Source organism: Onychostoma macrolepis, chromosome 07 (genome assembly GCF_012432095.1).
Source record: "Onychostoma macrolepis isolate SWU-2019 chromosome 07, ASM1243209v1, whole genome shotgun sequence".
NCBI lineage: Eukaryota > Metazoa > Chordata > Actinopteri > Cypriniformes > Cyprinidae > Onychostoma > Onychostoma macrolepis.
Genome location: NC_081161.1, coordinates 15249680 through 15274031, shown reverse-complemented (window position 1 = coordinate 15274031; position 24352 = coordinate 15249680). Strand labels below are relative to the sequence as shown.

The window sequence follows — 24352 nt, the reverse complement described above, 5'->3', positions numbered from 1 at the left end:
ATATATTGGGATATGTATTTTTAACATTAAATAAAATAGCTCATATTGTCATATAAATCTTTGGCCATATCACCACCCCTAGTTTGAAGATTCCATAAGCTTTTTCTTTTTCCTTCTTCCTTCAAATGTTGAATGGAATCCTCCTGTCTGCAGGATCAGGCCCGTATGACACGCGACCACGAAGCAGAGGTGAAGCGCTTGCCGGAAGAGATCTCTCAGTATCCGCAGGAGATTGAGAGCAAAGGCTCTCGTAAAGACACTCTGATGGGTCAGGCCAATGACAGCCCCAGCTCCGGCCCTCCCTCTAACTGCAGCACACCCCCTTATTCCTCCCCCAACCACAGCTGGAGCAACATGACCAATATCTCGTCCTCAATGCTGGACTCCTCCTCCACCTCAAACACTCCCGTCAAGTCAGAGACGGATACTACAGGGGTGTACTAGTGATACTACCGTTTGTTTTATTTGTTTTTCCTATCATTTCTGTCCACAGTGGATTTTAAGAATAGATATAGTATTACTAAAAGTTGTATGCATTTTTTGAGGATTTTTTTTTTTTGTTATTGTTGTTTTTTTAGCCTGCATACACTTTAACACCATGTCTGTCTGAATCAACTCTGACATTGTTTTACTTTGTTTTTAACCAAATTCCCGTTTTAATCCAGTGGATTTTATCTAGCTTTAATAATGTGGGCTTGTTCATACTACCACCTGTATGCAAGATACCTGTGGAAACCAGAGGGATGGGGTTTTGTATTTATTTCGGTTATATATTGTGCACTTTGCAGCATTTTGGGTAGTGCAGCGAGTTGTCCTAAAGGTGGCAGTGTAAATTTGGCAGTAATGAATTCTGACGCTGTGATGCTAGCGCTAGGCTCATGCTTAGTCTTAAAGGGTACGTGTTTACATAATAACGCACAGATGGACTATTGCTTACGCACCCCCAACACAATTCATTTCACCACAGCGATGAAACATCCAGTCTTGTGAATGTTGATCAGGCACACTCTCTGAAAAATGTGCAGAAATTACACAGCTTATCACTGGGGCACTGGGTACAACTTTGTACATTATCTGCCCCCAAAAAGTGCATATTAGTACCTATTAGTACCTGAATAGTAATATGTGCTCCTATGAAAGTGATAACTTTTAGGGCTAAATAAGGTTCTAAGTTGACCGTTTGAGGGTTCCGCCCCCAGTGACAAGTCACTGTAGGCCTAAAGATACTATTTTTGCAATTTTTTTCCGAAAAGTGTATATTGTTTTTTTTGTGTCCAATGATGCTAAAATGTTTAAGTGCCTCACATTTACATGTACTTCGCTTGAACTCTCTCACCCAGTTAATGCATTCTAAAATCCCATAATCCCACTCACTCTCTTTCCTACTGTATGCCTCCCCCGTATCTGTCTCTCTATCGGTTGGCCTAATCTAATCTAATCTAATCCGGATTCTGTGTAATTGGCAGTGATCCCGCATCTCACACTGTCTGAAATCCAGTGATGTCTAGGAAACTTCATGCACCATCATTTTATTTTTGGCCAAACCCTGTTGAATCTTCTCACGTTCTGGGTGCAGTGTCAGGAACGCTGTGCACAAATCCCCCGTCGGGGTTTATCAGGGTCTATTCGGAGTCATGTTGCATAATATGCAGCAAAGCAGAGCATATGAGATGAGTTTTTAATGTGAGATTGAAGCAAGACTTCTACAGCTTAGCTCTGATCACCACAATCCAGGGCTTTTTTAATCCATTAGAATGTATGATGTTTGGATTTTGCTTTCTCGTACTGTAATCTGGTCTGCTGTCGCCCCCACTTCCTTTTTACGTTCAAATATTTGGTCAGTTTTTTTTAGTTCTATGTCTATGTCCATCTTTTCCCCACCTTATTCATTCTCTTTGTGTCTCTCAGGGCTTCGCGGCTTAATATTAAGGCAGTTGGAGTTAAGCGAGCATCATTCACACTGGTGTGCTTGGTGCTTAATGATCTCAATGGAAGCACTTTGAGAAAGACGATGATTACAGCACTTATGATTATCAAACAATTACATTTGCTGAGCGAGTAACATAATATGCATCATGGACATGACGGTTCTTCTGCATGCTTGGATGATAATATTTCCCAGTGTAATTTACAAAGTGTGTGTGTGTGTGTGTGTGTGTGTGTGTGTTTGTATGTATGTGTGAGGTAAGCGCTGGCTGTGAGAATGAACACTGCACAGTAGAGTTTAGAAGGCCAGAAGCCAAAAGGGCTGAAATGAGATGAGATGGACGACACTATCGTTTGCTCTGAGAAGTGAGCATGAGTTTATGTGACTCAGCCCATATTACGTGTTCATATGTGAAGTCAATAGCTTTATTTACCCGTATGAACAGGGATAAATGGTACTTGCATGTAAACATTTCCTCTCTCCATGTCTCATTATCTTTGGGGAGGGACATTATTGTTGTACATACTACCAGGAAATATTAATGTGTGTATTTCAGTCGAAACCACATAAGAGTTTATATCCATATACATACAATTCATTCCATTTTAGACATAAATGAATTTTACTACTGACTAGAGGAGAAGTTGAGGGTGACGTCTGTCTTTTTGCTTGCATCTTAGGCTGATCTAGTGTCCCAACAACACGCACACTATACAGTCAACCTAAGCACCATTCAGCTGTCTTCTACTGCCTGTCTGACATTTGATTTCTTGAGGTGCAGGTGTTTTTTTTTTTTTTATTGAGAAACACCCAAATACTTTATGGCCTGTATTTTTTTATGTGTGTGTGTGACACTTTATGATTGTCTTGTTCTTTACAGTGGCATGATTCTGTATTGTGCCTATGTTATATCACATTATGGTTCTGTTTTGTGTATAGACAGTAGTAATGGTTGAATGGCACTATTTTATCATTTAAAAACCCAACAATTCCTTTTTTGAAATCATCTAATTTAAGAAATCCACTTTTCAGTGTCTTAAAATGGGACAAAATTCAGGTGGTTGTTCTGATTTGAATTTTCTTTTGATTTTAGCACCTTTTATTATTATTTTATTAATGCTTGCAAAGCATGTCCTGTAAATTGACTTTGTTGTTGGTACAGGTTTTTTTCTTCTTCTTTCAAAGCAGACATTAGCATGCTAATTTCAGTCTATAATCAGACATCCTCAGGGTTGGTCCATCACACATGTGGGCCAAACTGAGTGATGCTGGTGTGTGTACTGAAATCAGTGAGGACTGCAGTCAGACTTTAAGGGACAAAACATGCTTACCCAAGGGCTAACTTCTGCTCGGCCTCAGTTACAGCTTTAACCAAGTACATATATTATAGTTTCATGAGTTCATAGTTTGTCTCTCTCTCTCTCTCTCTGCATGTGTCTCTTTATTACCTTCCTACTGAAACACTCTTTTGTTAACACTGTATGTAGATAATGTACTGGTCTGCCTTGTTTAAAGGGAAAATTATTACTCTGGATGTAATTTTTATTGCCTCGATAAATAATATAACTGTACATTCAATAAATACAGAACATTGTCAAAAATGCATTTCTTGTGCTTCCCTTTTTCAGTTCTCCCTTTAAAAGGATGAGAACCAGTTCTCAGATTGTGAAATGGATTTGTTCTTAAATGAAAGACCAATTACGTGACATGATGAAGGTGTGTGAGCCATCTTCAAATATGAAAATCCATTTTCACTTTACTAGACCCTTCTAAACATTTTCCAGAGTGAAAATAAAAGTATTTTATTAACATTTTAATTTAGCTTTTTATCTTTAGTGTAATTATTATTATTTTTTAATTTCAATCAATTTTATGTGCTTTTGTTATTTTTATTAGGGTTTTGTGTGTGTGTATTGAAGATCCTATAGTCATGAAATGTAATCGTCCTATAATAATGTACAACTTATGAGCAGGGTCATTTTTATAATTTCAGTTATTGCAATTTTCACAAATTATCTTTTTTATTATTCAGATTTTGCATATTCTACATATGTCAAAAATGCATGGTTATGTGAATATGGTCTCACTTTGGGGACCAATTCTCGCTATTAACTAACTATTGACTACAATTTTTGCCTCCGTAAACTCCTTATTTGGTAGGGTAGGATTAAGGGATTAAAATATGGTCATGCAGAATAGGGCATTAATATGTGCTTTATAAGTACTGATAAACAGAAAGTATGCATGCTAATATGCAACTAGTTTATAGTGAGAATTGATCCTTAAACTCAAGTGTTACCAAAAGTGTTTTTGTGTTTTTGGTTACAAGTGATGCGAGTTAAGTTTTGACCCTAAGAAACAAGAAAAGTACAACACCCATGAAAAATGAGATTCAAAGCACCAGTCATTTTTAACCGTTTTTTTATTTTATTTTTTTATATGGGAATAGTACAAAACTTAGTAAAAGTTTTGGCACTTGTTAAGTGTGCAAAGTTCTGAAAGCTGAAGCCAAAACAATTTGATCACCATCTTGTGGCTGGCTGCAGTTTTGGTCATAAACCACGCCCTCTTCATGTAAACGAATGGGACTTAAGCAAAGCTAAAAAACCTAATTTCCCTTAAAATATTTTTTTTCTGAGATGGTTTCCGTTCTTATCATGTTGGTGTATGTTCGTGTTCGTTTTTAAAAAATAGTCACACTTGTACAGTTCACAGTCAAAATGACTGCAGTCTCACATTGAACTCTGACTCTGATTTTCACAGAGTCTCCTATAAAATGTTTTTGTGTGTGTGTGTGTGTATAAAACTTTAACTTCTAAACCTTTTTCAGTTTACATATTCTGCCAAGTGTCTGCTTTAAAAAGTGGCCAAACTTAAGAACATCAATTAATTATAATTAATAGAAGATTAATTTCATTGAAACCAAAAAAAAAAAAAAAAATTTTAAAAAGCGCCACACGAGCAGCACTATAGTGTTAATGTTTTTAAATCCCCATCTGTACACCAGGGTGTTGCATGCATAAATTTGAATATTATTGCTGTACAGTGATTGCTTATAGATTCTATACACTGCTTTGAAGAGTTAATACTTTCTCAGTTGTCTTCTGATGGTTTATTTTGTTAAGTATCTGTGAAACATGATTTTCAGAGTAACCTTTGTGACATTTTTGACTAGTTACTGCAGTTTTACCATAGAGTTTGAGATGCAAGTGGGGATTTGTCTCCTTTTTAGAGCAACTGTTAAAAAAATGGACAATAACTGAGGCTTATGAAAGCGCCTGAGAGATGAATGCAATTCCTAGGACCCTTCAATAGCTTCTAAGTACACAAGCATCTCCTGCCTTCTTTATTTGAAGACAGTGACAGTAAAAAGGGCCTGTTTCCTTTGATATACAGCTTTGCAAGGCTTGTTTTTGTGATGGTACAATGATGTTGCAAAATTCTGCTTCTATTTCTGATTTTAGCTTGTAGCATAAATCAGACATTTAACACGCGTAAAAATGTAATTTGTTTCAAATAAGACTGTACTACAACATTAGGACAAACCAAACCATGAAAGCGTCAATCTTTAATTTCCATTATTTTAGATGGTGGGAGACTTTCAGTGCAAATGTTTCTATTTAGCTGTTTTCTTATTTAATACAGTATTAGATGAAACATCCACTTGTATATTGTAATGTCTTGGTGTGTTATTGTAATGTTGCTTTCATGACAGCAAACCTCAAGCTGCACAACCTGCACAAGTTTGCATCAAACCTGATGATCATGTTCTCCAGCATGATCTGAGATGATCTAAAGAGCATCTTGCGCTTCAGTGAGAACAGAAACATTTAACAAATATGCATGTGTGTAGAACTGAATCTCAAATAAGTTTTGTCATAATGCCTATTTCAATTTTTCAAAATACTAAATCTTTTAAATTAAGTTTAAATTAAATCCCATATGTGGGCTTAGACTTTCGAACCCCACTGTATGTAACAATGCATTGAACAATCCAATTCACTTCATATCTGAGGCACATAACCTGCACATTCAAGTCCTCTCACAGCCTCTCAATGGCCCCAGCAGCCAGTCAATCTTTAATTATATTTCCATGTAATTTCCCATTCATTCATTTTTCTTTTCTGAACCCTTCACATTCTTTCTCTCTCTTATCTCCAGCTTTTGTATTTTAAGCACAAAGCTCATCTCCTCTCTCCCTTTTTCTGTTTTGTTCCCCAGCGAGCATCTGCTTCCACCTCATTCTTTCTGCTCTCGTTCTGTCGTTTCTTTCTTTTCAGTGGACAGGTCTATGAGAGTGAGAGAGGAGTACCGGCACCCAACTGTCATGCCTGACATATATCAACTCCGTTTACAAAAAAAAAATGTGTTTACAGTATGTCCCAGTCTTCTCGCTCACTTGGAACTCCTCATGCATCCAAACTGCTTTTTGTAACTCATCTGAACAAGTTCGTCTAAGTAATATTACATGAACTATCATGCTGTTGTTCCAGAAATCAGTCAGAAAAATGCTGATCAGATGGCAAAAACAAACACCAAATGGTGCTAATATACACTCACTGTGTGTAAAAAAAAAAAAAAAAAAAAATCACATGATCCTAACCAGCCTCCATACCAAAATCTCAATTGACCAGACAATGATTCATCTTTTCTGAATGTTAAAATACTGGTGCCCAGAAACTGCAGTCTACATGTGAATAAGCTTTACAGGTTCAGCTGTGCTGGGAATGCTTTTATATACAGTATCAGATTAGTAAACAAGGAGTTGAGCGCCGTGCATTTTAGACGCAGTTTTTAAATGTTTCTTCACCAGTGTCTGCAAGCAACATAGTGTTCCATTCCAATCAGTGTTAATAAATTGATTCAATCACTCATTCATAGCGGTTGCTAATAGTGTTCTTTATAAGTGCATCTGAAGTTTTAGGCACACATAAAAGTCATCCATTCCTTCAAAAGACATAAGTCATTTAACATGTAGTGTTTAATTCAGATTTTTTAATAAAAGACATTTTAAAAATATTTCAGGACAATACATTCTAAAACATTTAACAAGGGTAAGAGAATGTTTCATGCAACAAACATCAGACATGGAGGAAAAGAAAAGCACTTGGTGATTCACTCATTATGAGAAACAGACTGAGAAATTAACAATGAAATCAATAAAACCATTAATGAAGGAATAATCAAAAGACTAATGAACAGAAAGATTGGAGAGATGCTTCACGCAAGGACCAGACCACACAGAACAAAGTCCAGCAAGGGCAACGCGCACACTGATACAGGATGACATGGTGACTGCTTCCTCGGGGCACTTCATATGAACTGTTAGCTTATCATATTAACCTCTTCTGTCGGTGTAACTTCTGTACACAAGAAAGTCAAAGCTGTACTAGCACTATGAACACAAGTCCAATCACACATATACTCTCAAGAATTGTTAGTTCTATCATGGCTTGTTTTTTCTTCTGCAACACAGGGGCAGTATAGTTCCTGTCGCTAACCAATGCTAGCAGGATAGGATACTCGGGACACTTGTAAAATGTATGCATGTCATTACATTAGATAACAAATATCTAAGTCAAACAGATTCTTGAAAAAGCAAAAATGTAGGGTGGGGACTTGGTTCTTGATTGGATGAAAGGGTGTCAAAAAGCGAGCTATGAGGTCAACATTTTAAAAACAAAACATACACTCTAAAAAATGCTGGGTTAAATACAACCCAGTGCTGGGTAAATATTGGACAGAACACATGCTGGGTTGTTTTCAATGTTTAACCCAACCGCTGGGGTTGTCCATATTTTACCCAGCATTTTTTAGAGTGTATGCATGGATGAATTATTCACAGTAAGATCAAGCTTTTAGAAAATACGGTAAATTCATTTCATGCACACTTTGAAGATACCACAAGTATACTTTTCAAAGAAAACAAAAAATATGACATGGCTTTACTTCATAAAAGATATACTGTTCATGGTTAATGTGATGAACTGACATTGCAAGAATGATTTAGAAAAGCTCTAACATCTTTCTTTGCACGTCATTGGGTTTGATATTTTATTTAATGTAATGACATTCCTATGTTTTTAGTGTTAAGTGATTTAAATGGTCAAATACTGTATATACTGTATCAATAGCCTGTTCCACACATGTTAGATACTTAGACATGCACTGAATCACAAAACGGATTAAGAGGCCAGCAGATACAACACAAATACACAGTCTCTCTTGCAGTATTAAATTGCTATAAACACACAACAACCTTTACCTGCAATTTCATCAGGAATGTGTGAAATTGTGTAGATGGGGAAGTGTTTACATTCCCCAGCCTTCTCTCCCTTTTTCTCTGGCCAGGCCGCTTAATCCAATTACGATAGCTGTTTTTCAGCATGACATTTGGGATTGCACTTCAATTTATTGTACTTCAAGAGCGGCCTGGCAGAGAGAGAGAAATCGGTGACCCTTATAAAGCGATTATGTGCACACTCTTCTGCTGTATGTCAGTCTAGATGTGGTATTCACTGCGCTGATGATAGATGATCATCATCATCAATCATATCAGTTACATGATCATAACTGATATCAATATAATTACCTTTGCGTAACCGCTTTACCAAAATCTTTTCAGTTCAAACCTCCACTAAACTTAGTTTAGTATAAGAAGTAAAGTTGGTAAAGATGGGTTATGCAGTGATTTAAGCCTTAAATAGATTTGGGTGAGGAGGTGTTACACACATACAGCAACACCCCCTCACACACACACACACACACACACACACACACAAGCACCCGTCACTGGGCCCAGACAAGACAATGACTCTCTGGGCGTGTCGCCTAGCAACAAGATAATACTAAAAATACTCTGGGTGCACATTCTCTAACTCTGAACACTGTACTAGTCTGAGAGCAGCTACTTCTGAGGGTTAAATATCTACGCTACTGCTAAATCTGTCTCATTCACTCTTTTTCTGTGCTCTCCATCAAACGTTGCCTGAGCCGATGCCTGCCACCCTCCCACTGTCTTCCTGAATGTCTCACAGAATAATTACACAGCAGTCAGAAACAGATAGACAGACGGTGAACACTGAAACAGTGACAACTGAAAATTCACTGCAACAAACATAAAACACTGATAAAAAAAAGTACAAAGTTTGTTTTGGATCTTGTGAGCACCCTCATGTTATTCTAAACCCATATATTCCAAAAATGGCACAAAAAAAAACAAACAAACAAAAAAAACAAATAAATTAGTCAAAAGTAGTCAATGTGACTTGTGTACTGAATTTCATGAATCCTGAAGACACATGATTGGCTTGTATTTAAATTTACTCTTATGACTTGTATAGACTATTTCGCAGTGTTTTTATGGAGTGTTTTAGTCCGTTACGTAAAATGTTTATTACAGCGTGATTGTATCCTTTATTTTTATTTTTTTAAACAAAAACGAGAGTACTTTCCGTCCACCGTCTATGTATCAGAGATATACTTAATACAAAATAATGCTTAAGAACTTATACTTATGGTGTTAAGCTCACTTAAAGAAAACTTACAAGTATAATTTCGGTATAAAAATTCTTTAAAAAATAATAGATTACTGAGAGTAAACTTCAAAGTATACTTTTGTAAAGTAAAAAGTGGGCTAGACGTATACAAGTAGTAAATTAACAGCATACCTATAGGTTCACTTGAGTATTTCACATTATATTTGTAATACAAAAACTTCTATGTAAACTAGCACTCAGTGTTTACTATTGTTACACTTACAGTACACTTAAACTTATACTTTTATAAACTAAAATGTACAGTTACAAGTATCATACTACAGGTAGTGTACAAGCCCATTGATTTTAGTATACTTACTGCATGAAGTATACCTGGAAAATGTAATTAACTTACAGTAGGTTTACTTAAAATGAAGTATAATGAAGTGTACTTTTTGTATGGGTGGTCACTTTCTGATTTTGTTGTATGAAAAGGATCAGCAACAACATTCTGCTAAACAATTTGCTTTGATCGTGTTTCACAGGTTATATGGGTTTGGAATCACATGAGAGTGAGTAAATGCTGTCAGAACAGTAGCTATCGTGTGAACTTAGGGGTGATACCGTTTGGTACACAGTCAGTAAGAGCATTTGTCACCATGACAAATGTCACATCATGTTAATAGGCTAGTATCTCCTATTGAGCATTTCATGTCAAGGAGTGTAACCATCAAGGGACAAGGCAAATACATATAGATACAGACAGCTAATTACATCAATTACATGGTTTGTTATTTCAAGAGAACATCAGCTGAGCTGTTTATTCTTGGTTGAGTGGTTTCACTCTTACTCACTCACACACACACACACACACACACATTACATAGATATTTAAATTAGAATGATTTTTAATGATATGCAGCACCATCACTGTTATTATTTTCCGATTGCTCATCCGTCCACTTTCATTATTTCAGTCCATTTTCCGCTTTATTCCATTTCGCTGTTTGACTTCCCAAAAATGTCACCATTCATTCATGACATATGATTAGTTATGAACTCGACATGCTTTTCAGACCATCTGTCCGATTCGTATTTAGTCCTGAAACATGCTTTTCTTCTAACACAAGCAATATTAAGTCCAGCACGTTTGTTCAGTCTTCTCTTAACAATAGAAAGTTCATGTTTGGTCATTCTGTTCATTTAAACATCTTTTAAAACATAATCATTACAGTTACACAAGAGTAATACTGACATTTAACATTAAAATAAAAAAAAAAGAGTTCAAAAAAAGTAAACCCCTTCATTCAGTAACTGAAGGCTCTGATTGGCTCAAACAGGAGTACAAAAAAGACATGAGTCATTCGTTACTCTTTTGGATTGGTTTAAGACAGCACTGAGAGACGGATACAAGTGTAAGGCAAGGGAAAAAGGATGAGTAAGATACTGCGTTAACTAATTTAAAGGGACAGTTCATACAAAAAAAAGAGGAAAATCTGTGATCATTTACTCACCTTCATATAGTCCCCCCCTTTAAAAAACAAAACACTTTTTATGTTCTTTGGGACAACATAAAAGCTGTGAATGATTTTTGGGTGAACTATCCCTTTATGGAAGAAAATGGAAGATTACAAAAACTGACTTATCAGACCTATTAAAAGTTTTCAACATAAATATCTAATAAATACAAAAAAACAACAAAAAAATGCTCCTTCACTGGCCATTATTTATATTCCTCTCCAAACGGAAATAATACGAGGCTTCGTTGCCTCAGAATCCAGCAATGTGGCAGTACGCTTCCAGTGAGGCCAACAGGATGTAGATCAACCAGAGGGAGATGAAGAGCAAGGACGTCACTATCTTGCAAGTCCGAGGACCGCCAAGCTCTCCTCCAGCCACTGAGGGGCGCCGGCGATACATCAGCACGCAGACACACACCACAGCCAAAGCAGTGAAGAGTGTGACAGAGAAGGCCAGAGAACCTGGATCAACATAGAAAGGTTTGCCCTTGGAACGCCAGTAAACAGCAGCTATGGTCCACGCCACACCGATGCCCAGGAAAACATTGACAGCATTGCTGCCCGTCACATTACCAATGGAGGCGTCTGCATACTGGTCTTGGATAGCGGCGACCTTACTGGCAAAAGTGTCTGTGCAAAGGAGAGACAGAATTAAATAATGTTCAGACCAATATAACTATGATTTGAACTGCAAAAATCTTTTTTTGACTGAAAATAGAAGTGGGAAGTATCGGAAAGGGAGGTCAATGAAAGGGAATGAGGTAAGCACAAGACAAGAGCAAAAGAGGAACTGAAAGAAAAAGGAAGAGAAAGAAAAAGGAGGAAGAGAGAGAAAACAGACAGGGTCAGGTGAGTGCGTTGAACAGAATCCAAGGAAAAAAACAGACACACATACAATCATACACCGATACACCAGCTGCACACACATGACCTGAAGATGAGATAAGCCCTTCTGCTCTAATAACCAGCCGCACTAAAATATACAGCCAAATTCATTCACCTGGTCTGTGGTGATGAGAAGTGTCTGATATTGGCATGAATTAGCTTTTTTGTTTTAATTTTAAGATTTCATAGTTAACAAAAACAGTGATTGCTTCTGAATTATGATTTTATTATTAGACATTTAAGAAGTAATGCACACTATTACTATTCTTGAAAGGAATAGTAAGGCCAATTTGTGCACTGCATTTCACCCATCCAACACACCCAGAGCCGTGGGCAGACATTTTTGCAGTTGGGGGTTCGTTGCCTTGCTCAAGGGTCTCACCTCAGCACTGTACATTCATTCCCCCCACCTACAATCCCTTCCTAGTACAAAGCTACTTTGAAACAATCTGTACTGTATAAAGCGTTATATGACTTGACTTGACTAACCTGGGACAGACGTCCCCAGGGCAACAAAGACCACGGCGGTGACTGAATCCTTCAGGCCAACAGTGCACCCAAAGTGAGAAGCAAGATCGCCCGTGACCGCCGTCAGGACACCAATCAAAGAGATGGACACAATGAAGCATGCCCATCCGTTCCAATACTCTGTGGGTGGGACGAAGGCGAAGAGAACCTTCCAGAAGACTGTGAGGAAGTGCATGATGTAATCAAAGCAGGATGGAAGACGCTCTTCACCACTTTCCTCCTCATCATCGTCACCTGAGATGAGCAATATATATGTTAGAGGGACTGAGAGAGTTCAAAGCAAAATTTACACCACAAAGGTGGCACAGAAGCACTCCTGAACTGGCATTTAGGCATCTTTACACAGACTGTTTAATGCTGCTCAGAGGTAGCATAAATGCATTTCCACAGTAATTGAAGCTTCTTGGATACAAGGGGCTGAGGAGGCATATATTAGTGTGGCTTTTATGCGGCAATGCAACTTTACACTGAATTCTGAGCAGGCACAAAGCAGTCTTAACTTGGCTGTGTAAAGACACCTTTTCACTCAGAAAATATTGTGAAGGCAAATATGCTTGATATTTTTTATACAGATTCAGTCAAACACAGCACAACATACTCTACCGGTTAAAAATCTTACTGGGGTCAGTAAAACTTTTTATGTTTTGAAGGAAGTGTCTTATAAGTTAACCAAGGCTGAATTTAATTGACCAAAAATACAGTATAAACAGTAAAATATTTTTTTCTATTTGTAATTTCAAATGTAATTTATCCCTGTGATGGCAAAGTGAATTCAGCAGCCATGAATCCTACAGAAATCATTCTCATATACTGATTTGGTGCCCAAAAAATATTTCTTATTATTCAATGTTGAAAATAGTTGTGCTGCTTAATATATTGAGGGATCCTATTTAGCAGGATTCTCTGAAGAATAGAAAGTTCAAAAGAACAGCATTTATTTGAAAAATAAATCTTTTGTAACATTATAAATGTAACTTTTGATCAACTTAAAGTGTCCTTGCTGAATAAAAGTATTAATTTCTTTCAAAAAAAAAAAACAATCGTACTGTCCCCAAATTTTGAATGTTAGTGTATATTGTTAATCGTACACACTACACGGTAGATGTACAAATCAAGAACCTATTTTCTATTTCTGCAGAAGCTAAAAAAAATGCATTAATACATATTCATAATTGTCCAAGTGTCTCAATGATGAATGATAATGCCCATGTACAAAATGTAAAGGGTGAACAAACAGGAGGGTAGCATACCTGCACTCACTGTTACAGCACTCACGAACTGCTCTCTCCAGCTACTGCTGCCGACTACCAGAGCCAGGTTAGTCTTCTTAATGAGCTTATCCACCGTGTTCTACACACACAGACACACAGTTGCAGCCACATATTAAGAACTGTTCCAGACTGGCTTTCAGTCAGCGTTGCACAGTTTGATGCTTTGACTTTGCTTGGAATTATTTTTGTTGGTGAACATATGTATATTCATATATTATATTTATTGAACTGTTACATAAAACTAATATCACATCCACAATAATAATGATACATTAGCATGACTGTGGTGATACTGTTTAAATATTACACATTAATCAGTATGCATTGCTAAAAAAATGATTTGTAACTCTTGTTGCATTATTGCATCTCTCATAGAGGCAGTTTTACCTTAAATTCATACGACTCTTCAATCACCACCTCCAATCTGGTATGTTCTCCCAGATTAGGACATCCCATTTTAGCTACTTCCTCTTCCTCTGCTCCAATCTCTTGTTTATTCTCATTAGAATCACCTAAACATACACAAACACGACAAAGAAAAACTTATTGGGAACATATTCCATAGTACAATGTGGATATTAAACCTCATGAAAATGATTAGCGTGAGCAGGTATAACAGTGATTGATGGCTGGATGGAATAATACACTTTGCAATTTCTGAAACTGACAAGCAGGAAATTTCATAAATCTTATAAACGCCATTGTGCTAATTGAATTGTAAAGTAAGGCATTTAAGATGGAAGGGTCATTGCCAGAGAAGGTGTATAAATAATGTAGAGAATAGCGATAGTCACACTGCTAACACAAGGTGATAAAAAGACAGCCAATTATTTCCTGAGGTAATAAACTTCAAAGCCCGCAGGTATTAGTGTTTCATCTTTTACTGTAAACATATTTCCTACAGTACACATTATTTACTAAGCCGGGGGATTTGAAATGAAGCATGCTAAGAGGGAGAGAAAGAAATCATTTTCACTCCATTAAAAATGTCTTAAAGCTGAAAAGAGAATCACTGCTCATCGTGAACGCTCAATTTCTTTCACTCCTGTTTTTTAATTTGGCTTTTTTTCCTTTCTTTTATCTGTAACCTTTCATCTTTTATCACTTTGTTCATGCTCTCCTCATTAAATGACCTCCACAATCGTTTTATTTGCGGCTTCGACTGCGCTGCTCATTTGCAAGCTTTAATTTTTAGTTATTATCTGAGAATGAGCAACAAAAAGTGGCACAAAAATAAGGCTGCTGGTGTAAATAAAAAAGGAGACATTCAGCTGCTTCCGTCTGGTGCACTCCACTGGCTAATTAGCAAGCAGTCTTTTATTTCTATACATCTGATTAGCAAAGGTGTGAAATCGTGAGATTAATAAACAGTAAATTGAAGATCCACACACACAAATGTTGTCCACACACAAACTTTACTAATACTAAAGACCAATTTGATCAGTTTGGTAGTTCTTTGTTTATGGGTATATACACTATACATATATTTCTTCATTCTTAATTTTAAAAGGGGGAAGTGTACATTGATTGACATGAACATCATTTAGATTTAGCCACACATTAAATTCCATCTGCAGTCCCTGCATTTAAAGGATCAATAAAGCTAAATTATGTGAATTTCTCTGAATTTCATTTCATTTTAATCATATTAAAATTCAAATTTGAATTCTACATCATGTTTGTAGAAAGCGAATTGAAATTTTGAAGGCATAACATTCAGATGTTTAAAAACATATGTGCACATTTCGCACAAAACTAAAAACACATCCCTTCCATCTTCATTTCACCCCCTAACTCTAGAACTCTATACTAATTCTATTTGATCTACTTGTTTTCTTTTTTATTTAAAAAACACTTAACCCTGTTATACTTGCACTCTATTATTTCTATTCTAACTTTAAAAAAAGAGCCTCTTAACACTAGCATTCTCTATTCTTTTTCTATTCTTTTGACTTGTTTTACTTTTCTTTAAAAAAGACCCTCTAACACTAACGTTCCCTATTCATTTTCTATTCTGTCTACTTGTTTTCTTTTTATTTATTATATAAAAACTTGCTACGTTTACTGCGTTAAACGAACCAAGACTTTTCACAGCCCTTACATATATTGCTCTTTTGTTGGCTTTGATTATTGTCCTCATTTGAATAAAAGCGTCTGCTAAATGACTTAATGTAAATGTAAATGTAAATTTACCATGTTTCTGTCCAATCTCTAGTAGGACTGGCTCTCCTAACTCAATAATGAAGGTCTTGTTCTTTTCATACTCTTCGTCATCTATAATCTTCACCTCGATTGTTTTCCTGTAGAGAGAGAAAAATAGAGACACATGGTGACACAGTGCTATTTCTTTAAACACGCTTACATAATTTCTATTTTAATTACTCTAACACATGCACACACACACTGTGAAACTATGACTCTAAGCAGCCAGAATTTCAGTTTAATGAATGTGTGTATACTCATCTGTAATTCACACCTGAATTTGCATAACACTGATACACAGTAAACAAGCACACACCCAAAATACATTATCATTTCATGCATTATTAATTATGTTTGTTTGTTGTGCCAATGTAAATGTCACTGAGGGCGGAAAACTTTAAGTACAGGATTCAGAATAATTGCTTCATAATTAATAAACAAAGTGAGGACATCTTACTTCCATAGAGAGATATTATAGCATTGTTCTCCTCAAACAACAACCTTGAGCTATAATAAGAACTCCACAATAATTTAACAAGCACACTGAAACTGTTCAGCCAATCCTGCACAGAAATCACTTACAAAAATACAGTACCATGATAACACCAGTAGTTTTTTTGTGGTACATGTGACACACACAAAAACAACAACAACAACAAAAAAATAAACGGTAATATTATGAAATATTACTATAATTCAAAATAGCTGTTTTCTGTTTTAATATTTTTTAAATGTAATTGATTCCTGCCATGGCAACACTGAATATATATGATTAAAAAAAAAAGATTTCTTCATTAAATGTTTGTAAACATTTGTGAACCATTTACCTGGTGCGTACTACATTAAAGTACATTTGCAACTTGAATGAGCTGTAAACATAAGGTCTTAAAAAATAAGAAAAAAGGTTATGAAAAACACTACAATATTCATAGTGAAATGAGAGAATAGGCAGAGGTCTACCAGAAGTCCACTCAGGACCACAGTAGTATTTTTTAGGGGATATCAAATCTGGGACAGACTGAAAAGAAAATGACAGAATGGAAGAGCGATATATTATTTATTTAGATATTACATATTTATACTTTTTAGAGTCTCAACAGTACTCACAGACTGTTTATGTGTGTATATATATATATATATATGGATACGCAAGAGGTTAAAAGCCCCTGTCTGTGTCAAGAACAACTGAATATCATTATGGCTATAGTAGCTCAGTGTTCCCACTTTCACCACCCACTGACTTCATTACATATTCATTCATCTTTGTTCAATTAAAACAGACAGATACATTAAATTAAAGCAGGCTTAATCAATAGCTCTCATCTTCTTCTCTGTGAGGAACAGAGAGAGTAAGACAGAGACAAAGAGAGTGAATACATTTTTTAAAGAGGATGAAAAATTCTTCTGTTGACAGTGGGATTTTCTACAAAGGGACGTACATTCCGTACATTTACGTGTATAAGCGCAACTGCACAAACTCAGAAGCAAGCGTTCTGAATTTGAAAGTATTACAGATCATAAGTGTCTCTTATATTTAATCTTCCTGCCCAATGGAGCAATTTCAACACTTTTCCTATATCCTCATGTTTCACGTAATCCATTAATTCAATGTCAGCTTGACTGATCAAACTTTAGCGTAGATTATTCATGAGCTGAGATTCAAACTTCTCCTACGAGCACTGAGGAAATACAGTCGAGTTCTTTTTACCTTTCTCCGTCCTCTAGCTTTCAATCTCCTGCTCTCCTCTTAACTAAACTCACTCTTCCCGCTTTCCATCTCTCCCCCCAACTAGTTTTTTTCCGATGCCCTCCATCCCGTGCCCTCCCCATTCCCCCTTCCCTCACTTCACTGGACTCTTATTAGATTTTTTTTTTTGTGTGTGTGTGTTCTTGAGCCGAATCCAGCAGCTCAATTAAGATCTTGTCAGCTATGTGTTTTATTGCATTTGCCTGCTGCTTCTCCCTCTCACACACATTACTCTTTATTATTGTAAAAGACTAAGCAAGAAGGAGGCAGAAAAAAGAAGGAGAAGCGGTAAAGAAAGAAAGGACAAAAAGTGAGTGAGAGATAAAGTAGGAAATTAACTAAGATTGAACTGTGTCTGCTGATAGCGTTGTTTATTTATCCATGCTGTCTGTATTTTTTGAAACACCCAATTCACTAAATGATTTATGCAAATTGCCAACTTTCAGGTCATTTCTGAGTGCAGCAGATTACCATGGACTGGTGTACTTTACAGCATCACTTCAACACAGCCACTTAAAATGTGTAAAATGTCTAAAAATGCAAGAAGAGCATAGTTTTACATTTATGCATTTTTATCCAAAGCAGTGTACACTGCATGCAAGGTGTACACTTTATTCAGTTCATGCAATCTCTATGAATCAAACCCATGATCTATGCATTACGTTCAAGATTGTGAAACATCCCTATGAAATAAACATATATTTATCACCTACTTTTGCACACATTAATAGCACCAGTGCTAACTGTGGCTGACAGTGCACTGACTTTCAATTCAAAATTTCACATTTAATTCAGTATGTTACTTGCCATTTCTTTGTAATTATTTGCAATTTATGAGTGAAAATTGTTGCAAAGTTTTTTTTCAGTGTAGACAAATTGAATTTGTCTCATATTTGTGAACTTTACAACATTCACACTGTTATTGAATTTAACTGAATCAACACTGAACTTTAAATGAGATGATTTTGACTTGACTTTTATTTTGTTTTTAATCAAAATGTGTTACAGCATATGAGTCTGGTGAGATCTTGCGTGCAAGCTAACATCACAACATTATCAATGACATTTTGTATTGCGTTCCTGTAGCTCACACAGCAGAGCATGGTTCTATCAACATCAGGGTCATAGGTTCCTTTCTCACAGAATGGTAAGACTGATAGAAATGCACATCTTATACCCTGAAAACAATGTATGCTACTTTGGACAAATGAGTAAATGTTTAATGTTGGACTATGCAGTATATGTCTCTAATATAAGTTTTTTTAAAAGCATTGATTGGTTGGTCAGTCATTTGGATGTTTCAGTGACACATGACACTGAAAGGGTAGCACATAAACCAAAGCTAGATACTTATGTTGCATATCATGTAGACAAGATAGCATTAATATTTGTAACAGAACATCTCTCACTCTCCATGTTTCATAGTCATGCACGTCATCATCAATTGCTGTTCTTTTATTGGTTCTTTAATAGACAGGTGTCATAGGAACTCTGTCAGAACTTCATTGCAATTATCAATCAAAAGCAGCTTTTCCACCGTCGGGCTAAACAGTTCTAAGAACGCTAAGGAACAGTTCCAGTTATGTTTTCGTAATGGAATGGAGTGGTTAAACAACGAGAACGGTTCGGCCTGATGATGGAAAAGCAGCTAATGACTGATGACTTGCAGCAGACTATAAAATTGGGTCTAAAATTGTACAGTCCAACGCAAGTTTTGGCACTGATATAATATACGCAAACGTGAATTTGCCCCAGAGTGTTTCATTATGTCAGGGTGGTGACTATAAAAAGGTATGTTGAGTGTTTTCTCCACTTCAACTGCATTTTGAAGCATTAATGAGCTCCTTCTCTAAGTGCAGGTCCTATAACACTCCACTTTCATTTTCTTTAGTGTTTTCATTTCTAAAGAAAGCCCCGAAGCATTAAATTAAACACAGAGAGGAGATTCATCTTAAATGATACAGAATCACAGCCAGTTTGCTTCATAGTACATTCCAGTTCATAGTATTGGAAATACAAAACTGAAGGCACTGTGTGTACACCGTCGGATAAAGACACCTGATCATCACCTGCACACACACACACACACACACACCAATAATCAGTGTCTAATCAAAATTCCACACTTAACTTCCTGTTGCTTGCTTATCGTGATGATTAGCAGGTTGTGGTTGGTGATAATTAATAAGAGACAAGGACCATCATGTTCAGTACGTTGAACTGTGATTTAATTAATGCAACTCACACGAACAGAGGCTGATTAAAAAGATAAATGCTACACCCCAACCTATAATTTCATGATCAGGAAAAGGATTTATGCATTTCATTATTAGTATTTAGCATGGCCACAATCAAGTTAAATCTGCAGTGTGCCATTTGAGCCACTAGTGGCGCCAAATGAACAGTGAAAAATAATCACGGTTTTCAAACAGGTTTCCCTAACACATCTACCAGTTCTTCCATGACTGACAGTTTTTTGACAAATGAAACAGTGGCACAGATGAAACAGCTATCACTTGCTCAAATAAAGCAATGTTTTGAAAATGGCACAGAGCAACCATGTTTCCACTATTCAGGAAATCAGCCTATGAATAGCTTATTTATAGTTGTCTCTGCACATTAGACTGTGTTAGGAGAAAGTATTTTAACTTCACAAAAATTACACACTTCACCTTTAAGGGTGACAAAGCTGAGGCCAGATGTGATGGTCTGGGTCCAGAGAATCCTTTACATGATATTCATGAACATTTACAGTCAACAAATGCCACAAATAGAGACCATAAGGAAAGAAAGACAAAGATAGTTCATCCCAACAGATGTGGAATAAAAAGGATTTAAATGGCAGTCACTCTGAGAAGTATTGGCTTGACAGAAGCAGAGAGTATGGAGCAAAAGAAATGATATTTTTGTATGAACGGAAAAGAACAGGCAAGCTGGATGCCATAGACGGATCTGTAGTTTGCCAGTAAATTACTACTGACCTACTAACAAAAGAGTAGAGAAGAATAAAGTGAATGTCTGAAGAAGAATGACAAAAGTGATGTTTTATTTTCATATTATGGTAATACAACAGTATTAGCATAGTGAGTAGCTTAGAAAACCATGCAAATACCATTGTTTATGAATAATCATTCTAATCATGATAGTGACGGTTATGTAAATAATGTTATTTAAAAACTATTAACATTATTTAAGAGGTGATTCACCCAAATTTAACCATTTACTCACACTCATAAACAATATGAAAATGTAATAAAATGTTGCATGTTAAATGCTGATCAAATGTTTGAATGGGTTTCTTGAATATTTTTTTCACGATCAAGGGTACGTTTACAAGACAGCAATGTATTAAAAACAACAACAAAAAGTTTACAAGGTTTTGCATACAGATCCCCATTCACATGAATCCACGAAAACTGAAATGCCACTTATGAATGCCAGGCCAGTAGCTGCCGGTGTCATGCGGACATCTAGTTTTATAGTTTTTATGTAAGGGGGACATACACAGTCATAACTGGACAAAGAAAGGTTCTCACAAAAACAAATGCCATTAAGTGGACAAAAGAATAATTACACTTTGGCATGACCATGCCATGTGATTACATGGTGTGAATTATTTAATTCACAAGAACATATGCGTGCACACTTTCACAGACAGTCATAAAATACACCCTCTGAATTAAGTTCTAATCTCATTTTCATAGTGAGGCAGTATACACATGTGAGAGTATCATGTGACCTCTGATCTGCAAATCTCTCCTTGAGCCACAAATGCAGCATGAGTTAAAGCAGCATCACTTTAGATTAAAACGATAAATATTCCAATGTACTTAACTTTCAGACACGCAAATGTAGAGTTCATGACACCAAATATACAATCAAATGCATGCAATTCCTTCTAAGTAATCCATGAAGGATCAAATCAAAATAAACATCAAATCAAAAACACTTGTGCAATGAATATTACATGCTAATGCAATCTAAATTTCCTCCATAGGGGGTGAGTGCGCATTGAGATGATTGTTTATTTAAAGAGGAGTGATTTGATCGCATCCTCTTATAATTACTTCAACCTAGGGCTGCCAATCTAATACAAGCTGAATCAATTAATAGCAGGCCAGCCATGTAAATTGTAGCTGAGCTATTGCTTAATATCACGTTCCAACTTGTGCAACAAATTTAATCATTATTTATAAATAATTTATAAATTTACACTGATATTCCTACTAGAACTATATTCATTCTGTCATCTGATATGGAATTGTTTGCATATATACTTAAGCACAGATCGGTGATTAGGTCATTGTCTGAGAAGCACCCCAAACATCTTAAGCATCTGTTTGTTCAGCAAAACACAACGTGCATGCTCGAGAGAGAGAGAGAGATGAGGTTGTGCAGCTTTATATATCATAGATGTGATGCATCCAGGCAGGGCAATGGGACTGAGATATTCATCATTTATGAGTTGGTCATGTTCTCCAAATTTCACCACCTGCTCCCCGCTCTGAACACATACACATACCGCAGAAACTGAAACCAGGGCAGAGCTGCTTGGGGCAGTCCACACACACGCGCGCGCTCTACTCCCTCATGATCAACGATGACACATCTTGGGTGGAGTCAGGTGTGTAGATTTAGGCGGCAGTATTCAGTCATAATTTAAATTGCAATTAAGTCTGTTTTCTGCTGTCATGCACGTGTTTCTATCTGGTGCTTCCTGAACAACAGCTTTCTGATTAAAGAACAATGATGAGCAGCTTATGGGTGGCACGGGCAGTGTCTCTGAACATTGCGCTAATTTAAGCTTATGAGACAGATAGAGGCATGATTCTCAAACTTACCTGTCAGAAGGCCTGCCACAAGCCACAGAATCTGAACAATTATATACAATCATGCATACGTAGAAGGCTTGGAGAAGTATTTCTGGTAACACTTTACAATAAGGTTTCATTAGCTCACATTAATTAACTATATTAGTTAACATGAATAAATGCCAATATGCTATGTAAATATTGTTCATCTTAGTTAATATTAAGTTCAAAACTTGGTAATACATTATTCAAATTTAAAGTTGTATCTGTTAGCCTTAGTTAATGTACTGTGAACTAACATGAATATGAAATTTTTTTTTATTAATTAACATTAGCTAAGATTAATAAATGCTGTAAAAATGCTGGTTTATGTATTAACTAATGTTACCAAACGGGATCTTATTGTAAAGTGTTACCGTATTTCCTATATATTAGGCCTGTGGATGGCATTTTATGTGTGTTTCTACAGGGTATGTGGTTGTATAAGGCTTTTAAATGATCTGAATCAGTCGATATTGGATAATTAACTGTTCGTGTTTATTTCTCCTACTTTTACGTACCTTAATTAACTTACAGATAATTCAATAACACTGTTTAATGTAATTTTAATAAATTAATTAATTTTATACTACTTAATGTAACTGGAGAGTGAGTCGTTCTGATGAGTGTGCATTGGAATGCAAGAAAAGAAGTTTCTTGTTTCTGGATCTTTGTATTTCTAAACAAGAGTTAGATGATCAGGTCATTATCAGCCAGGCCAATAGCAGCACTGTAGGCCAGTGTAGAGGCCTAAACACATGTGAAACATGAGAGACACGCAGAAAGAAACAGGATAAACAAGAGTGTGGCAAAGAGCAAAGAGTGAATGGAACCAGTCTGACCACAAACTTTCTAGAGTCTGAACTCTGGAATAAAGTAGAATAAAAGCCTAATTTTCCAGATGTTATGAAGCGTGAAGCAGAATGATTGGGAAGCTAATGCAATGTGGTCTACAGTGTGTTGACAACGAAGAAAAGGTCCGGAAGAAGATCAGCAGAAATGTTAGAGGCTGTAGGTTTTTTCCTGGAATCTGTTGCAGAAAGTGGGCACATATTCAAAGTAAATCATGAAGTTTTTAAAAAGGATGAGAAGATCATTTTTTTGAACTGGTTTAAGGCCCCAGCTCAAACCAGTCCAAATATTCTCACCTTATAATTAAATTTTCAAGTGCTGCTTCTAGAAGTGTCTAACAAAGGATATATGAGATTGTACAGCCCTTTGGCAAGGGTGGCTAGGTCTCCTGGAATTAGGCATGCAGCTGACAGGGATCATGGACAAGAACATATTGTTTCTGGCAGCAGATCGAACAGAGAGAATTACAGTATATAAAGTGCTGCACAGACGCAGGTCAACTACTTTCTACATTTGCCCTCACACTCTGGTTTTCTTCATTTCTCTTCTGCAGATTCTTTTGTCAAGATCACTTATATTTGTCTGAATGACTTTACAACATAGTGGAGGATGAAGACAGCAACAGCACAGGTGAAGAGAGTAGATATACTGAAGACGATTAGCAGATGATTTAATAGAGGGCGTGGAGTAAACTGGATTGTTAGACAAACTACTACAATGAAACACCCATACAGTCTCATCCATTTCCAAACAAAGAATTATAAATAGTCTTATAATTAGCTGCTGGAATGGTAACACTTAGTGAAAACTGTAATAGTCACTAAAATACTTCAATTTACTAATGATTCTAACATACTGTACACTTTACAGGGCCAGTTCCTCTCGAGCAACCTGGGGTTGGGCACTTATACAATGGTAACAGTTCAATCAGTTCACCTACACTAACCCTGCAGTGAGCAGAGGTCACATAATGCATTCTTATACTTTAGACTCACTTCAGTTGATGAAACTGCAGCTATGGGCTGTCCTACTAATTTTTTGCACTAATATGGACTACTATTAGTGGACTACTATTAATATTATTATTATTCA

At 36.3% G+C, this 24352-nt stretch overlaps 2 protein-coding genes across 6 annotated transcripts in view; one reads left to right on the top strand and one right to left on the bottom strand.

Annotated features, from left to right (window-relative positions):
* The window catches only part of plcb3 (phospholipase C, beta 3 (phosphatidylinositol-specific)), a 53366-nt gene extending 49836 nt beyond the window's left edge, over window positions 1-3530 (top strand). For both annotated transcript variants that reach the window (XM_058781415.1, XM_058781414.1), the window contains exon 34: window positions 154-3530. In XM_058781415.1, the coding sequence (XP_058637398.1) occupies window positions 154-444 (291 nt within the window). In that variant the 3' untranslated portion in view covers window positions 445-3530. The remainder of the gene's footprint in view (window positions 1-153) is intronic.
* Window positions 3531-6837: 3307 nt separating this feature from the next.
* The window catches only part of slc8a4b (solute carrier family 8 member 4b), a 52169-nt gene continuing 34654 nt past the window's right edge, over window positions 6838-24352 (bottom strand). For all 4 annotated transcript variants that reach the window (XM_058783188.1, XM_058783191.1, XM_058783189.1 and 1 more), the window contains 5 exons: window positions 15803-15909; window positions 13997-14121; window positions 13589-13688; window positions 12300-12572; window positions 6838-11555 (listed from right to left, as the gene is read on the bottom strand). In XM_058783188.1, the coding sequence (XP_058639171.1) occupies window positions 11176-11555; window positions 12300-12572; window positions 13589-13688; window positions 13997-14121; window positions 15803-15909 (985 nt within the window). In that variant the 3' untranslated portion in view covers window positions 6838-11175. The remainder of the gene's footprint in view (window positions 11556-12299; window positions 12573-13588; window positions 13689-13996; window positions 14122-15802; window positions 15910-24352) is intronic.